This window comes from Oncorhynchus masou, chromosome 31 (assembly GCF_036934945.1).
Source record: "Oncorhynchus masou masou isolate Uvic2021 chromosome 31, UVic_Omas_1.1, whole genome shotgun sequence".
Lineage (NCBI taxonomy): Eukaryota > Metazoa > Chordata > Actinopteri > Salmoniformes > Salmonidae > Oncorhynchus > Oncorhynchus masou.
Genome location: NC_088242.1, coordinates 20,062,113 through 20,076,885, shown reverse-complemented (window position 1 = coordinate 20,076,885; position 14,773 = coordinate 20,062,113). Strand labels below are relative to the sequence as shown.

At 45.0% G+C, this 14,773-nt stretch overlaps 1 protein-coding gene across 1 annotated transcript in view; it reads right to left on the bottom strand.

Annotated features, from left to right (window-relative positions):
* Positions 1-119: 119 nt before the first annotated feature.
* lrpprc (leucine-rich pentatricopeptide repeat containing) overlaps positions 120-14,773 on the bottom strand; it is a 70,175-nt gene continuing 55,521 nt past the window's right edge. Inside the window, exons 29-38 of the mRNA XM_064950281.1 lie at positions 14,557-14,725; positions 14,205-14,331; positions 12,475-12,563; positions 12,186-12,390; positions 9,583-9,719; positions 9,233-9,348; positions 5,337-5,411; positions 4,910-4,994; positions 3,646-3,788; positions 120-372 (exon numbers count right to left, since the gene is read on the bottom strand). Of these exons, the coding sequence (XP_064806353.1) occupies positions 295-372; positions 3,646-3,788; positions 4,910-4,994; positions 5,337-5,411; positions 9,233-9,348; positions 9,583-9,719; positions 12,186-12,390; positions 12,475-12,563; positions 14,205-14,331; positions 14,557-14,725 (1,224 nt within the window). The 3' untranslated portion in view covers positions 120-294. The remainder of the gene's footprint in view (positions 373-3,645; positions 3,789-4,909; positions 4,995-5,336; positions 5,412-9,232; positions 9,349-9,582; positions 9,720-12,185; positions 12,391-12,474; positions 12,564-14,204; positions 14,332-14,556; positions 14,726-14,773) is intronic.

Here is a 14,773-nt window from a genome sequence, read left to right as displayed (position 1 = left end):
TGTTAACAACAAAATGTGGAATAAGTCAAGGTGTATGAAAACTTTCTGAAGGAACTGTAGATGGATACCTACATCTACACCGTTTCCCTTTGAAAAGTGTCTCCAGAAAAAAAAGTCAGTCTAGTTCCTAACATTTATTGCTTAAATACTTCTGTACATCAATTTTAATCATCATAAATCAACAGAGGACAGACGAACATCCAGTAATACTTCCACAAGATCTGTTTTCACAGCTTATAAAAAATAAAATAAAAAACCCCAAAAAGGACAGAATGAAGAAGAGTAGCGACAGTCTTATTCCTCCACTGCGGTGCTGGGCTGTGATCCCTTGGATTTCTCCTTCAACTTTTCTGCATAAAACTTAAACGTCTCCTGGAAAGAGGGAGTCAAAGAAGAAAGGTCATAGTTGAAGTCGGAAGTTTACATACAACTTAATCAAATACATTTCAACTCCGTTTATCACAAATCTTGACATTTAATCCTGGTAAAAATTCCCTGTTTTAGGCCAGTTAGGATCACCACTTTATTTTAAGGATGTGAAATGTCAGAATAATAGTGGAGATAATGATTCACTTCAGCTTTTATTTCTTTCATCACAATCCCAGTGGGTCAGACGTTTACATTCACTCAATTAGTATTTGGTAGCATTGCCTTTAAATGGTTTAACTTGGGTCAAAAGTTTCAGGTAACCTTCCACAAGCTTCCCACAATAAGTTGGGTGAATTTTGGCCCATTCCTCCTGACAGAGCTGGTGTAACTAAGTCAGGTTCGTAGGCCTCCTTGCTTGCACACACTTTTTCAGTTCTGCCTACACATTTTCTATAGGATTGAGGTCAGGGCTTTGTGATGGCCACTCCAATACCTTGACTTTGTTGTCCTTAAGCCATTTTGACACAACTTTGGAAGTATGCTTGGGGTCATTGTCCATTTGGAAGACCCATTTGCGACAAAGCTTTAACTTCCTGACTGATGTCTTGAGATGTTGCTTCAATACAGCCACATCATTTCCACTTCCTCATGATGCCATTTATTTTGTGAAGTGCAGCAAAGCACCCCCACAACATGATGCTGCCACCCCTGAGCTTCACGGTTGGGATGGGGTTCTTTGGCTTGCAAGTCTCCCCCTTTTTCCTCCAAACATAACGATGGTCATTATGGCCAATCAGTTCTATTTTTTTTTCATCAGACCAGAAGACATTTCTCCAAAAACTAAGATCTTTGCCCCCATGTGCAGTTGTAAACCGTAGTCTGGCTTTTTTATAGCGGTTTTGGAGCAGTGGCTTCTTCCTTGCTGAGCGGCCTTTCAGGTTATGTTGATATAGGACTCGTTTTACTGTGGATATAGATACTTTTGTACCCGTTTCCTCCAGTATCTTCACAAGGTCCTTTACTGTTGTTCGAGGATTGATTTGCACTTTTCGCACCAAAGTATGTTCATCTATAGGAGACAGAACGCGTCTCCTTCCTGAGTGGTATGACGGCTGAGTGGTCCCATGGTGTTTATACTTGCGTCCTATTGTTTGTACAGATGAACGTGGTACCTGCAGGCATTTGGAAATTGCTCCCAAGGATGAACCAGGCTTGTGGAGGTATAAAAAATAAAAAATTCTGAGGTCTTGGCTGATTTCTTTAGATTTTCCCATGATGTCAAGCAAAGAGGCACTGAGTCTGAAGGTATGCCTTGAAATACATCCACAGGTACACCTCCAGTTGACTCAAATGATGTCAATTAGCCTATCAGAAGCTTCTAAAGCCATGACATTTTCTGGAATTTTCCAAGCTGTTTAAATGCACAGTCAACCTAGTGTATGTAAACTTCTGACCCACTGGAATTGTGATACAGTGAATTATAAGTGAAATAATTTGTAAATAATTGTTGGGAAAATGACTTATGCACAAAGTAGATGTCCTAACCGACTTGCCAAACTAACAAGAAATTTGTGTGATTGAAAAACGAGTTTCAATGACTCCAACCTAGGTGTGTAAACTTCCGACTTCAACTGTATATGGCAATTTAGCAGACACAGTTCATAGTAACAGATATAGTCAGTATATGACAGGAAACAACCAAAACCAAAGTGGGTACAATCTACAAATTAACAGTGTGGGTGTGGACTGTGTGTGTGTGTGTGTGTGTGTGTGTGTGTGTGTGTGTGTGTGTGTGTGTGTGTGTGTGTGTGTGTGTGTGTGTGTGTGTCGCAAATCGTAGCCAGGGCTCACTCCCCTTTCAACAAGTCCACCGCACCCCTGGGTCTAACTAATAGACTTCTCCATCCAATCACGGGCTCTTGTTTCATCTCCAAATCCTGATTAATACACAAATAAGGGATTTATACTTTTCCTCCCCTCCCACTAGTCCGCCTAATTAAGCCCTGCTTTCAGGCTGAAAAAAGTGGGGCTTTTTAGAGAAGGTGAGTGCTTTCAGGAGATTAACGTTGCTGTAACATTGTATATTCCCCTATTAACCGTGTAATTAAAGTCGATAAATAGCCGTGTTGGCGGGAGGGGCCTGACGCGGGCCGCGCTTCAAATCTCCCCTTATCTGCTCACTCAGGAGACTGCTTTGTACTCCAGCTAGAACAGCAGTCTGGAAACAGAAGGGTGGAAGAGGGTGTAGAGAAGGGGGGCACTACCTGAGATTGGTTTGTTGAAACTTTAAAGGTGATTTGAGAGCTCTGAAGACTGTTCTCAACAAAAAAAAAGAGAGGGGAGAGCAGGGGGGGGGGTGTTATGTTTGACCCCCCCCCATCTCTACTCTACTGTGGCAGTTTTGGAACGTGGCTGTACCTTTCCGACAGGTATTGAATAATACAGTGAGCCTGTTATGCGAGTTCTCTCTGCATCTCTGTGGGTGGGGGTGGGGGGGTACGGCATCGACAGAGTTTGCTCTGCAGGTGTGTGCGTGTGATTGCAAGGCAATGTAAACAGCTCAAGTGGTTGACCTAGTTAGTGAGAACTCCTGGAGTGCAGTGTGACTACTTTGGCTGATTGCCAATTTGCCGGTGTTGTGTTAATGTACTATATTGTCCAATGATTCAAGTGCTGTAAATCTCTACCTCTCTTACCAGCCTCATAGTACACAACTCACTGACATAATTCTGTGCCAAACAAACCTATAGACTTACACCTAAAAAACAAACAAGACCACTGCAATCAAAACAGATATCACTGTAATACATAGTAATGTGTAGGTTATGACTGCAGGCATAATCCAATACAAGCCACAAAAACCCCAGATAAAAGCAGAAACATGTAGAGCATGGAGCAGAGGCCTTCTGAATGGGGGCTCCCAGAGCAGGCAGACTGTTGGCTCTGATTACACCCAGAGCTCCCATCAACACACACACCCTGACAGACATTGGGTCACCAGTGGAAAAGATGCCAACCCCAGTTAGGGCTGGGGTGTGTGGGGCCCGGTACACTGCATGTGTGTGTGTTTTTGTATAGAGTGTGACTTGTTGTTCTGTAGCCCAGTAGACAACACAAGCCCTCAGGACTAGAACAGTCTGGTGGGCATGACATTGCTCAGGTTTGGATCTTCTTTCTAACAACCAAATGATATTTCTAGTCTAACACTCATGACAGACACACTGCTATACCACTGAGGTGGCAAGCAGAGCAAAGTGTGTGTGTGTGTGCGCTCACAGGTGGCTCAGTAAAGGGGACGGTCTCTCCTGCGTTCCTGTACAGCACGGCAAGTCTCTTCAGACACAGCTCATCAGCCTCCACTCCCTCCGTCTGCATCTGCTGGTACAGGGCTTTAGCCGACACCAGGTCGTTGTCCACACCTGGGTTTGTGTGTGGATGCATTTGCAAGAGTGAGACAATGTTGATGCATGAAGTCAAAAAGTGTTGAAGAAAGCAGAAGACAGAAACATGAAAACAGTGTTATATTACCACTGGTAACTCTGACCTCTTCTTGACCAGGAGGAGAACAGTGTTAATATTACCACTGGTACCTCTGACTTCTTCTTGACCAGCAGGAGAACAGTGTTAATATTACCACTGGTACCTCTGACCTCTTCTTGACCAGGAGGAGAACAGTGTTAATATTACCACTGGTACCTCTGACCTCTTCTTGACCAGGAGGAGAACAGTGTTAATATTACCACTGGTACCTCTGACCTCTTCTTGACCAGGAGGAGAACAGTGTTAATATTACCACTGGTACCTCTGACCTCTTCTTGACCAGGAGGAGAACAATGTTAATGAAATAGTCAGGTTCCCTGTAAGGCAGGCAGAACAGCAGACCTGAAGTACTTCAGAATGTCTCGTTTAGCGCGCCACACTGGCTGAAGCAGAACCAGTTAGTGAACATGTGTTTCTGTTCTCCAAAAACACCTCTCAGGTTCCAGCAGACGCCGTCTGCTCCCTCTCGCCTGATGCATATTTGATTTGCTAGCTAATGACGACTTAGCTACAGGCCAGCAAGCTGAATGACGCACCCTGCTTAAGTTGCCTCACTTCAGCCTAGACAGACCAGGGAGCCGAGCACCTAACTGAAAAACCTATACCCAACGTCACTAAATTGTGTGATTGGACTGTATCGTACAAAAACAGTAAGCAAAATTACAGTAAAATACATAAGTTGGATCATTTATATAGAGTATTTCCTAAGTATGAGTGCATTATGTAAAATGCTCTAGTCCAGGGGTCGATTATACATATATATATATTAAACACTATGTGATATGTGATCGTATACAAACAAAAACAAGGTTTGAAATGATTATGTTCAAGTCAATTATTATCCGTTTGGGCTTCTTGCGTTACATTTGTGCTCTACAAGCTATTTGTAATTATGTTCCAGCCCCCTGACCAATCATTCAAGAAAAAAAAAAGGTCCCTCAGCTGAATCTAGTTGAGGATCTCTACTCTATTCGGAGCGTGGCTTTTAACAACGTTTTACCATAGCACTTCATCAGGTAGGGATACAACGTCTCCTTCTCTGTGAAGTCAGGGATGAGAGTCATCAGGGTCTTGATCTTGCCCACCTATAACAGATAAACAGTTAGATAGATGCCACCAAGTCATAACACTCCTTAAATGATAATACGATATGGATTCAGGTAAACTAGCGAATAAGAACGTTGGGCCAGTAACCGAAAGGTCGCTGGTTAGAATCCCTTAGCAGACTAAGTGAAAAATCGGTCGATGTGCCCTGGAGCAAGGCACATAATCCTAATTGCTCCTGTAAGTCGCTCTGGATAAGTGTGTTTGCTAAATGACTCAAGTGTAATGATTATGCATTTCTCCAGGCACTTTAAATGAAGGCTAATAATAAACAAGCCTTTGGTTCAGATATGATATAGTGTGGTTGAAGGAGATGGTTGTACCTGGCCTGGTTTCTGGGCCAGCCTGGACATGTAAGAGACCAGAATCTCCTTCTGTTCAGCCACAGCATTACAGCGCTAGAGAAAGAGAAGAGGGGCAGGAGAGATCAGAGTCGTGACTAACCAGGTTTCCATCCAACCTTTTAATGAGAGTAAAGTACATGTTGAATAAAAAAATAATGTTACGACAGGAGTGATGGAAAATTATCATTTGCCGGTAAACTTTCCATAGGTCAACAAAACCGAATACGCTAGACAAGGTGGGATCTTTTTGTGTTTGTAAAATGACTTATGCGAGAAATGGTGGTGGATATAATAGCCATCATATCGAAGTAAACTTCAGGTCATGCGATATGGCGTATAGTCCTCCCACTACTTGGGAGACCATGCAGTTTATTAGGCTACATATAACAAGTTATGATGAACTTCACAGGGTGGTGAAAGTGCACGGTGATGAGCTTGATGCTCCTTTCAATACATATCCAGGGTCTTATTCTGGTGACATGATGATTGATGCTCTTATCCATATTCTCATGTAGTTAGCCTACCCATACTGTCTGCAATATGTTGGATAGAGCACAAGTGCCAAGACCAGTGGGCACATTCGCTAGAACGCAACATTTGTGACAAAACCATCAGTAGAGTTGAAAATGCGATGGAAACCCATGTAACTTGCTTTTTTGGTGGGGTAAATTTAACCGCAAAAGTTATTTTTAAGTGCACTACATTGCCACACACAGCCTTTTCTCAACAACAAGCAAATTTGATGGAAACATGTCTCTGGTTGGAAAATGCAGGATTTAGGAATATTCACAAATTTGGTAGAAACTTAGCTAATGACTGCAGAAACAAATGCAGACATGCAAATGTGCAACCACACACAGCAATTGAGGGAATTGTAAAAAAGGGTACATGTACTGTAGGAGAGCATCTCTGCTTGTGAACAGGGCTCTATTTGCTGTGCCGTGCGCGTTGTGTGTCTTAAGTGTTTTTGAATTGCTTTAGGCCTTTTATTATATGCCCTGCACTCCAGACAGCGCTCTGCAGTTCTAGGTTCATTACACCGCCAACAGGGTGTCAGCCAGATAACTACTTATTTCTTTATCAAATTTAAAAATGTACAGTGCCTGTTCACTTTAAAGTATAATTATCTACACTTAGCAACATAAAGGGGCTGATTGGAATCTGTACTGCGCTGTAGCATTCTAGGGGGTAATTTACTTCACCACCTTTACTTTCTGTCATTAGTCAATTACCAGAGGCAGGAAGTGAGGTAGGGGAAGTAGCTCTCATAACGAGGAGAGAATGAGTGAAACCAACCAAGGTTCAAACCTACGAAAGAATGTATGTAAACAGGCTCTTTATCACAAAGCAGCCATTTTAAATTCAGGGCTTCGATTTAGAAATACTTTTTTATATAAAACAATTAAGAGGGATTTGCTTTGGGCTAAAGATGTAACCTTAAAAAAAATTGGTAAGAAGTAAAGACTATGAAAAGTGTGAGTGCCGCATTAAACCCTGCCGTGCTCTGAGTCTTCTCTGGGTTCAGTGGCAATGAGGTCACATTACAAGCCATTCGTGAACGCCGTGTTTCTTTCCTTGGGTGGAATTAAAAGCGGCGGCCTCGGAGGCTTTTAACCGCAGCGCGGAGTAGCAGCGTATTAAACAGAGGGCCAGAGTCACTCAGCGGCAGAATGGCTTTAGTACAATCAGGCAATTAGAACAACACTCCTCCACTCTCCTCTTCTCTCCAGTCGCTCGCTCTCTCCGCTAGGACTCGTTTTATCCAGAAGCCAGACTGGCCGTGACGCAACCCCCTGTATCCCTGATCCCAGACGAGCATACTCCCTCACGGCTGCTTAAAAGCTCTGGATAAGCAGGGAATGTCAGAATATCTCTACCCCTAGAACCCCACCTCCCAGAGCAGGTCTAGGAGGACCCTGCCTCACTGACTTCTGGTCCGACTCACTTCTTAATGACTTCATTCAACACACTTGTCATCTGCCTGGTTAAAAGCTTTTCAGAGTTTAGCTAACAGTTTCTTATAGGATAGAATTGTTCCTTCGTTACAATAAATCTGGGAGAGGACTGCAGAAATACCAGCCAAGCTGCTAAATATGCTCAAGTAGATGCATATTACACGAAACACGGATTCTTCTAATTTGGCTTTAATTTCTTATGAACTTAGAGTATCTGTGTTCATTTTCATGTCTCCGTTGGAATCAAGCATCTTTGTTAATCATTGAGCAGCAGTATAATTACATGTGAATTCAAGGGGAACATGATCTGGAGGAGAGGGGCACCAGAAGGTCTTATGATCCTTCTCCCTCTCAATGTTCATGTGGCTCGAGCTACATTTATTTTACTTTTATTTAACTAGGCAAGTCAGTTAAGAACAAATTCTTATTTTCAATGACGGCCTAGGAACAGTGGGTTAACTGCCTGTTCAGGGGCAGAACGACAGATTTGTACCATGTCAGCTCGGGGGTTTGAACTTGCAACCTTCCGGTTACTAGTCCAACGCTCTAACCACTAGGCTACCCTGCCGCCCCATTTAAATAACATATAACTGAGCAAACCGATCAATCTTGCATATGTTCAAAGTACATTATACTCATCGACCTTTGTGATGCGAAGGTGATCTATATTTCAAAGTGACCGAGGGTGATTTGAAGTCAAAGTATGCTAAATAACCTTTGCCTTTATCCAGATTGTGGATTTATCGATATGTGCACGGAAATAGAAATATACTTATTAACACATTATTGTACAACCCTTTTGCCTTCAGAACAACCTAAATTTGTCGGTTGTCAAAAGCATTCCACAGAGATGCTGGTCCATGTTGACTCCAACGCTTCCCACAGTTATGTCAAGTTGGCTGGATGTCCTTTGGGTGGTGGACCATCCTTGATCCACATGGGAAACTGTTGAGCATGAAAAACCCAGCAGTGTTGCAGTTCTTGGCACAATCAAACCAGTGCACCTGGCACCTACTACCATACCCCGTTCAAAGGCACTGTTCAAATATTTTGTCTTGCCCATTCAATTGTCTCAAGGTTTCAAAATCCTTCTTTATCCTGCTTCCTCCCATTCATCTACACTGATTGAAGTGGATTTAACAAGTGACATCAATAAAGCTGGGTGTAGACGACAACATTCAAAATGCTAAAAATGGCTGAGCCTCTTACATTAAAGGACCAGCTTTCCTGTAGTGTTGCTCACTTAACGTAGCTACAACAAGATCTGGCTCAAATCAGCCGCAAATGTTTTCAGTCAGATATTCACGCTTTCCATACGGAGTTCAAATATATATATAACATTTTGAATGGAATAACATTGCTTGTGAAACGTCAGAGCAGTAACGATGACACTTTGGCAAGAACAAAACGCACACTAGTAGTAGTCATCGCTCCTGCTCAAGAGTCTACACATTCTGGGTGATGAAAAACAACATCTCACTGGCTTCTTCTCTGGCAAGCTCTCATTGGCTATTGCTGATCATCGTGCTCAAAACTTGTCATTGCACATCTCACACAACAAGAGCACTGTTTGAAAATATGGGGATGTCTAGGACTGCTCAAAGACAAGATCGGTAGCGCTCAGATTGAGTGTGACCCGCTCACATAAAAGGAGCGTTGGTGACGACCGCGCACCCCGAGTAGGCAACTTCATGGGCATTTTGTCCAGGAGCTCAAAAAATTGTCTGGGACTGCTAAATCCAGGCAAAAAGTGGTGTTGCTAATGTTTACCCACACATGAACACACACACAGAGACAGAGAAACAGACAGGCAGACAGACAGGCAGCCAGCCAGCCAGCCATGAGAGCTACACACAGAGACAAATAACTCAAACTGATTGAATGTAGTGGCTGATGTCACTGGGTGAGTGGGATACGTACGGCCAGCATGAACTTGGCGTCCTCTACCATGTCAGCCTCCAGCAGCTGTATGAAGAGGTCCGAAGCAGCTCTGTACGATGAAAAGTGATTTGCCAGCCTCTCTGCCATGGCACTCACTACACAGAGACACACAGACAGGATCACAATCAACATAGATCTCACTCAACAAGGTTAATGAGAAGATTGATCTTATAGGGTATACAGGTTGGTACACTGCTTGCTGATGGTCTGTTTCAAGAGTATCAACTACTGCAGTAAATTCTATATGAAAGTGGGGACCATGTTGGAGATTAAAGACACATTGTCTGAAGGTGGGCGGGTGAGGTTACACAGGTGTCGGTGTTCCTTACATTTATCCAGAGCAGCGCCATTGTTCTCCTCCAACACCTTCCTGAAGACAAAGGCCATGCTGGCAGCCGGACCCTGAGGCCCATCACCCTGTGTGTAGACAGCCTCCAAGCCCTCCACTGCAGAGTCCAGGTCTCCACTGACAGAGAGAGAATATAGGCATTTCGCTGGGGGTTAAAAACAGAAGGGAAAAAAAGGATCCAATCTCTTCACTGAGACCTCAATGTATCCGCTGGGGGAAGTAGCAGCAGAACTTTCTGGGAAAGAAATAACCAGTAAAACACGATAGTAACAGAGATAGAGAGGTCGATGAGGGCATACAGGGAGGTATGATTAAATATTCTCTAAATATGCGAGGAGCGTCCCCCTCATCATTCATCCACACACAGAAAGAGAAAAACAAAGTGCATCAAACTATTATCGGCCGCATTAGCATTCTCTCTGCTAACAGTGGCGTGGGGGTGTCATCCCCACCTAGCTCCCAGGGCCAAGACGCAGGACGATAGGATAGCGGAAATGAAAAGGCGCTCATGCCCGATTGGGCAGCACTCCCTGCTCTCTCGCCTGCCTGGGCCTGTCAGGAAGAACTCTGACCGCACCCCCACCACGATTGGCCTAAGCAGCTGTGACACGTGCGGGGCGGCACGATTTGAGCCGAGCTGACTGGTTAAGAGGGAAGGGTCCAGAAAGGAGCGCCACATTTAGAGATGGACCTCTGTAAATTATTCAGACTCAGTCAGAGCAGTCACAGTGGATTCAGACACAGATTAAATATTAATGTGGGCTGGTGGAGAAGGAGAGGAAAGGATGTAGAGCGAGGGGGGAGAACTAGAGGAAGGGAGGAGGGAGAAGGCTTGTTGGGGTCCCAGGTTGGGTTGTTCATATTTGGTGAGTTTAGCCTATTTGGTAGTAGCAACCTCTTCATAAACATTCCTCTGTGTAACATTGTGTGTGCTGTATTCCCCTAGGGTATTGTTAACACACTGGGTATTGGATGCCAGGGTATTGTTAACCAACTGGGTATTGGAGGCCAGGGTATTGTTAACACACTGGGTATTGGAGGCCAGGGTATTGTTAACACACTGGGTATTGGAGGCCAGGGTATTGTTAACCAACTGGGTATTGGAGGCCAGGGTATTGTTAACACACTGGGTATTGGAGGCCAGGGTATTGTTAACCAACTGGGTATTGGAGGCCAGGGTATTGTTAACCCACTGGGTATTGGAGGCCAGGGTATTGTTAACCCACTGGGTATTGGAGGCCAGGGTATTGTTAACCAACTGGGTATTGGAGGCCAGGGTATTGTTAACCAACTGGGTATTGGAGGCCAGGGTATTGTTAACCAACTGGGTATTGGAGGCCAGGGTATTGTTAACCAACTGGGTATTGGAGGCCAGGGTATTGTTAACCAACTGGGTATTGGAGGCCAGGGTATTGTTAACCAACTGGGTATTGGAGGCCAGGGTATTGTTAACCAACTGGGTATTGGAGGCCAGGGTTATTCAAAATCCCATGGCACTCGTAAGATTAGGGGTTTTCACCCTGGTGTCATGGCTAAATTCCCAACCTGGCCACATTCCATCATGGTTACCTGATCATCCCCCTCATTCCTAATTGGCATACAGTGCATTCAGAAAGCATTCAGACTGTTTTACTTTTTCCACACTGTTACGTTACAGCCTTATTCTAAAATTGATTTAATCCGTTTTTTCCCCTCATCAATCTACACACAATACCCCAAATGACAAAGCAAAAACAGGTTTACACATTTTTGCAAATGTATTTAAAACAAAGAAAACTTAAATATCACATGTACATAAGTATTCAGACCCTTTACTCAGTACTTTGTTGAAACACCTTTGGCAATGATTACATCCTTGAGTCTTCTTGGGTATGATGCTACAAGCTTGGCATACCTGTATGTGGTGAGTTTCTCCCATTCTTCTCTGCGGAGTGGCTGGGCCACTCAAGGACATTCAGAGACTTGTCCCAAAGCCACTCCTGCGTTGTCTTGGTTGTGTGCTTAGGGTCGTTGTACTGTTGGAAGGTGAACCGTCACCCCAATCTGAGGGTCCTGAACGCTCTGCAACAGGTTTTCATTAAGAATCTCTGTGCTTTTCTCCGTTCATCTTTCCCTCGATCCTGACTAGTCTCCCAGTCCCTGCCGCTGAAAAATATCCCCACAGCATGATGCCACCAATATGCTTCACCTTAGAGATGGTGCCGGGTTTTCTCCAGATGTGATGCTTGGCATTCAGCCAAAGAGTTCAATCTTGGTTTCATCAGACCAGATAATCTTGTTTCTCATTGTCTGAGTCCTTTCGGTGCCCTTTGGCAAACTCCAAGGGGCTGTCAGGTGCCTTTTACTGAGGAGTGAAATCTATCTGGCCTCTCTATCATAAAGGCCTGATTGGTGGAGTGCTGCAGAGAAATGGCGCCGACAGAGGGCTGCCTCGCTTCTAGCTCTTTTATGTATTACTACTTACATTATTAGCCCAGATTTGTTCATTGCAATGCTACTGAAACCCTTGATAACAGCAAGACAATACCCCTTCATAAAGCTGGGCGCGATTGAGTGCTAAGTAGGTGAGTAGATGAACCTTACTTTTTGATGTGTCCCATGGCAGTGTTGTTGAGAAAGACCATGCTTGACAGGTTGAGGGGCGTGCCCAACCCCTTCATCAGAACCTCCACTTCCTGGATGCCTTGGACATCCCCATGGCTACCGAGGGATTGGACCAATCGTGTGACGGACAGTTTTGAGGGCACTTGGTCTCCCTGCAGCATGGACTTGAGTGTGGACATGCCATCTAAGGGTGGGAGGAAGGCAACAGAATGTATGCAACAAAGAAACTCAGTGTGTGTGTTTGAGCACGTATCACGCAAAAACCCACCTTTGGCTAGCCCTCTCTTGACCTGTGTAATGATGAGGAGGCTGTTGGCTATGTCATTCAGCTTGAACCCTGGGACACGGCCTACGGCACTGAGGAACAGACAGACATAAGTCAACAATCTTCAACCTTACAGCAGAGGTGAACAACCCTCCACTCCACTGAAATGGGAATAGAGAGAAGAGGGAGAAAATAAGACAAACAGAGGGACAGAGTGAAAGTGAGTCCGACTGACAATCAAGTCTGGCCATAGAAGTATTACAAAACAACCGGGTGTTCAGACTACTCGGAGGTCCTCTCCAGCTCCGAGTGTGGGGGGCGGTGAGTCTCCTCTGGGGCTGGGCAGGGAGAGAACAGCTGCTGCAGTGATGAGACCCTAGGTAATGTCCCTTTCCCTCCATCCCTCAGTCGATCCCCTTGTCCTTTCAGACATCTTTTTTTTCCCATTTCAGAGCCACTAATACCTCAATCAATCTCCCTTTTATTATTACAGTCTCCGACCGGATTAATCTGGCTGCTCAATTGAGCGTTGGCCTCATGCTCCTTATCGCCGTGCCGACCAACCACCAGCCCTCTGCACACTCGGACAGATTGCTGCGGAAACCTTGGTCAGAGTGATTCTTATCAATCCCAAGGAAAGAAAATCCCCCCTGTCGCTGCCCTCTAGCCTCCCCATCTCTTGCACTCTTTTCACCCTCTCTCTGGGGTCTCCCCCCTCCACCCAACTTCCGCTCTGACCCTCCCACATTTCTCTCCATCCCAATCCCCTTAATCTCTGCTAAGCGCCCCACTGCTCAGTTATGATGCAGCCCCTCCTCCTCTCCCCAACCCAGCCTTGGGCCCATCTGGCTCCAGCCCTGTCTAAGTCATCCACACGCAAGAGACTGGGCTTTATACACACTAGGGGAATTATTACTGTACTGGCGTCTTGATCATCTTCCCACATGATTAAACCAACCCCCACTGCATCCCTTCTCTGATAATTTCAAGGTCCCTCACAGGACTAAAAAACCCTGGGTTAAGTCATGCCCTGTACTGGCCTGACGTAGGGGTACCTAAAGTTCTGGAGCGAAGGGGGACAGGTGGGTATGTGGTGTGTGTAATGTGGAAGGTATGCGTTGAATCCTTAAAGTAATTCTACTAACTGTTCATAAACACACAGACAGACACACACAGGGAACAGCCACCCGAGCCAGTGAGCGAGGGAAGAGGATTATACAAAGAGTCTCCTGCTCGAAGGGGACAGATCATCAGTCATGTGTTATGAGCGATGAGAACCTCATTTTGCTCTCGTTTTTTAAAAAGGGATAACTAAGATCTGCTACTAAGATCCCAGGACAACCAAAAAACACACACGATACATTACTAATCAGCAGAAGATTGTCATTTTTGTGCAAAGTCATCCGCTTCCCAGAAAACCAAATTAATCTGTGGCGATAGGAAGGGGCTCAAGCGCTTCCGAGGCTTACCAGACCACTGCTGTTCACATCCAGCAGGGTTAAGGGTCAATTCACAATCACTTGGTAATCTCAAACCTAATTCAAGAACCCTGGCTGCCCTGTATACTGTAAGCTTAACCTGTGACAAACCAGAATTTGACTCCGAGTGTGGAAGTAGCCCACTGTAAAAGTGTGTGGTTTCTTGGTCAGGACCACTGGCAGATAGAGAGGGGGAGTGAGTGAGGGAGAGGACACAGGACATACTGACTGGTGAACACACACAGACAAACTCACATCTCTTTGACCATCATGGCGTTCTCCATACTACCCTCGGCCAGCAGAGCCCGGATCAGACTGTCGTAGGGGGCTGGGCCCAGGGTCACACCCTTCCTATCAATATCCTTCAGCATATCATAGGCCTCTGGACAGACCAACAGAGGGAGATGGAGGGAGAGAGGATGAGAAATGTAGCAGGAGAGAGGGATTGATAGAGATCACCATCAGGAAACATATGAAAAGCATTCAACAATCCACCATGTCAACCAAACATGTTTCGTAAAACATGTCTCAGTGGTCATGGGACAGTCTGTATTAAGAGAAGCTCAGGAAATCCCCAATATTACCAATGGAGGTCTGGCAACAATACCTTTAGCCTTGCCCTTCTTGCAGAGGGTGAGCAGTCTGAACTGGTAGTCAGCAGGGTTGTTCTCTGCAGTAGCAGCCTGGGTACTGGCTAACTTGGTGGCTTTGCCCTTTGACCCTTCAGGCTTGGTCTCTGACTGTGCTTCTCTGTCTGCAGCCTGCTCATACCACACCTATGGAAAGGTAGAGTACAACATACTGTGAATAACTACTATCAAAAC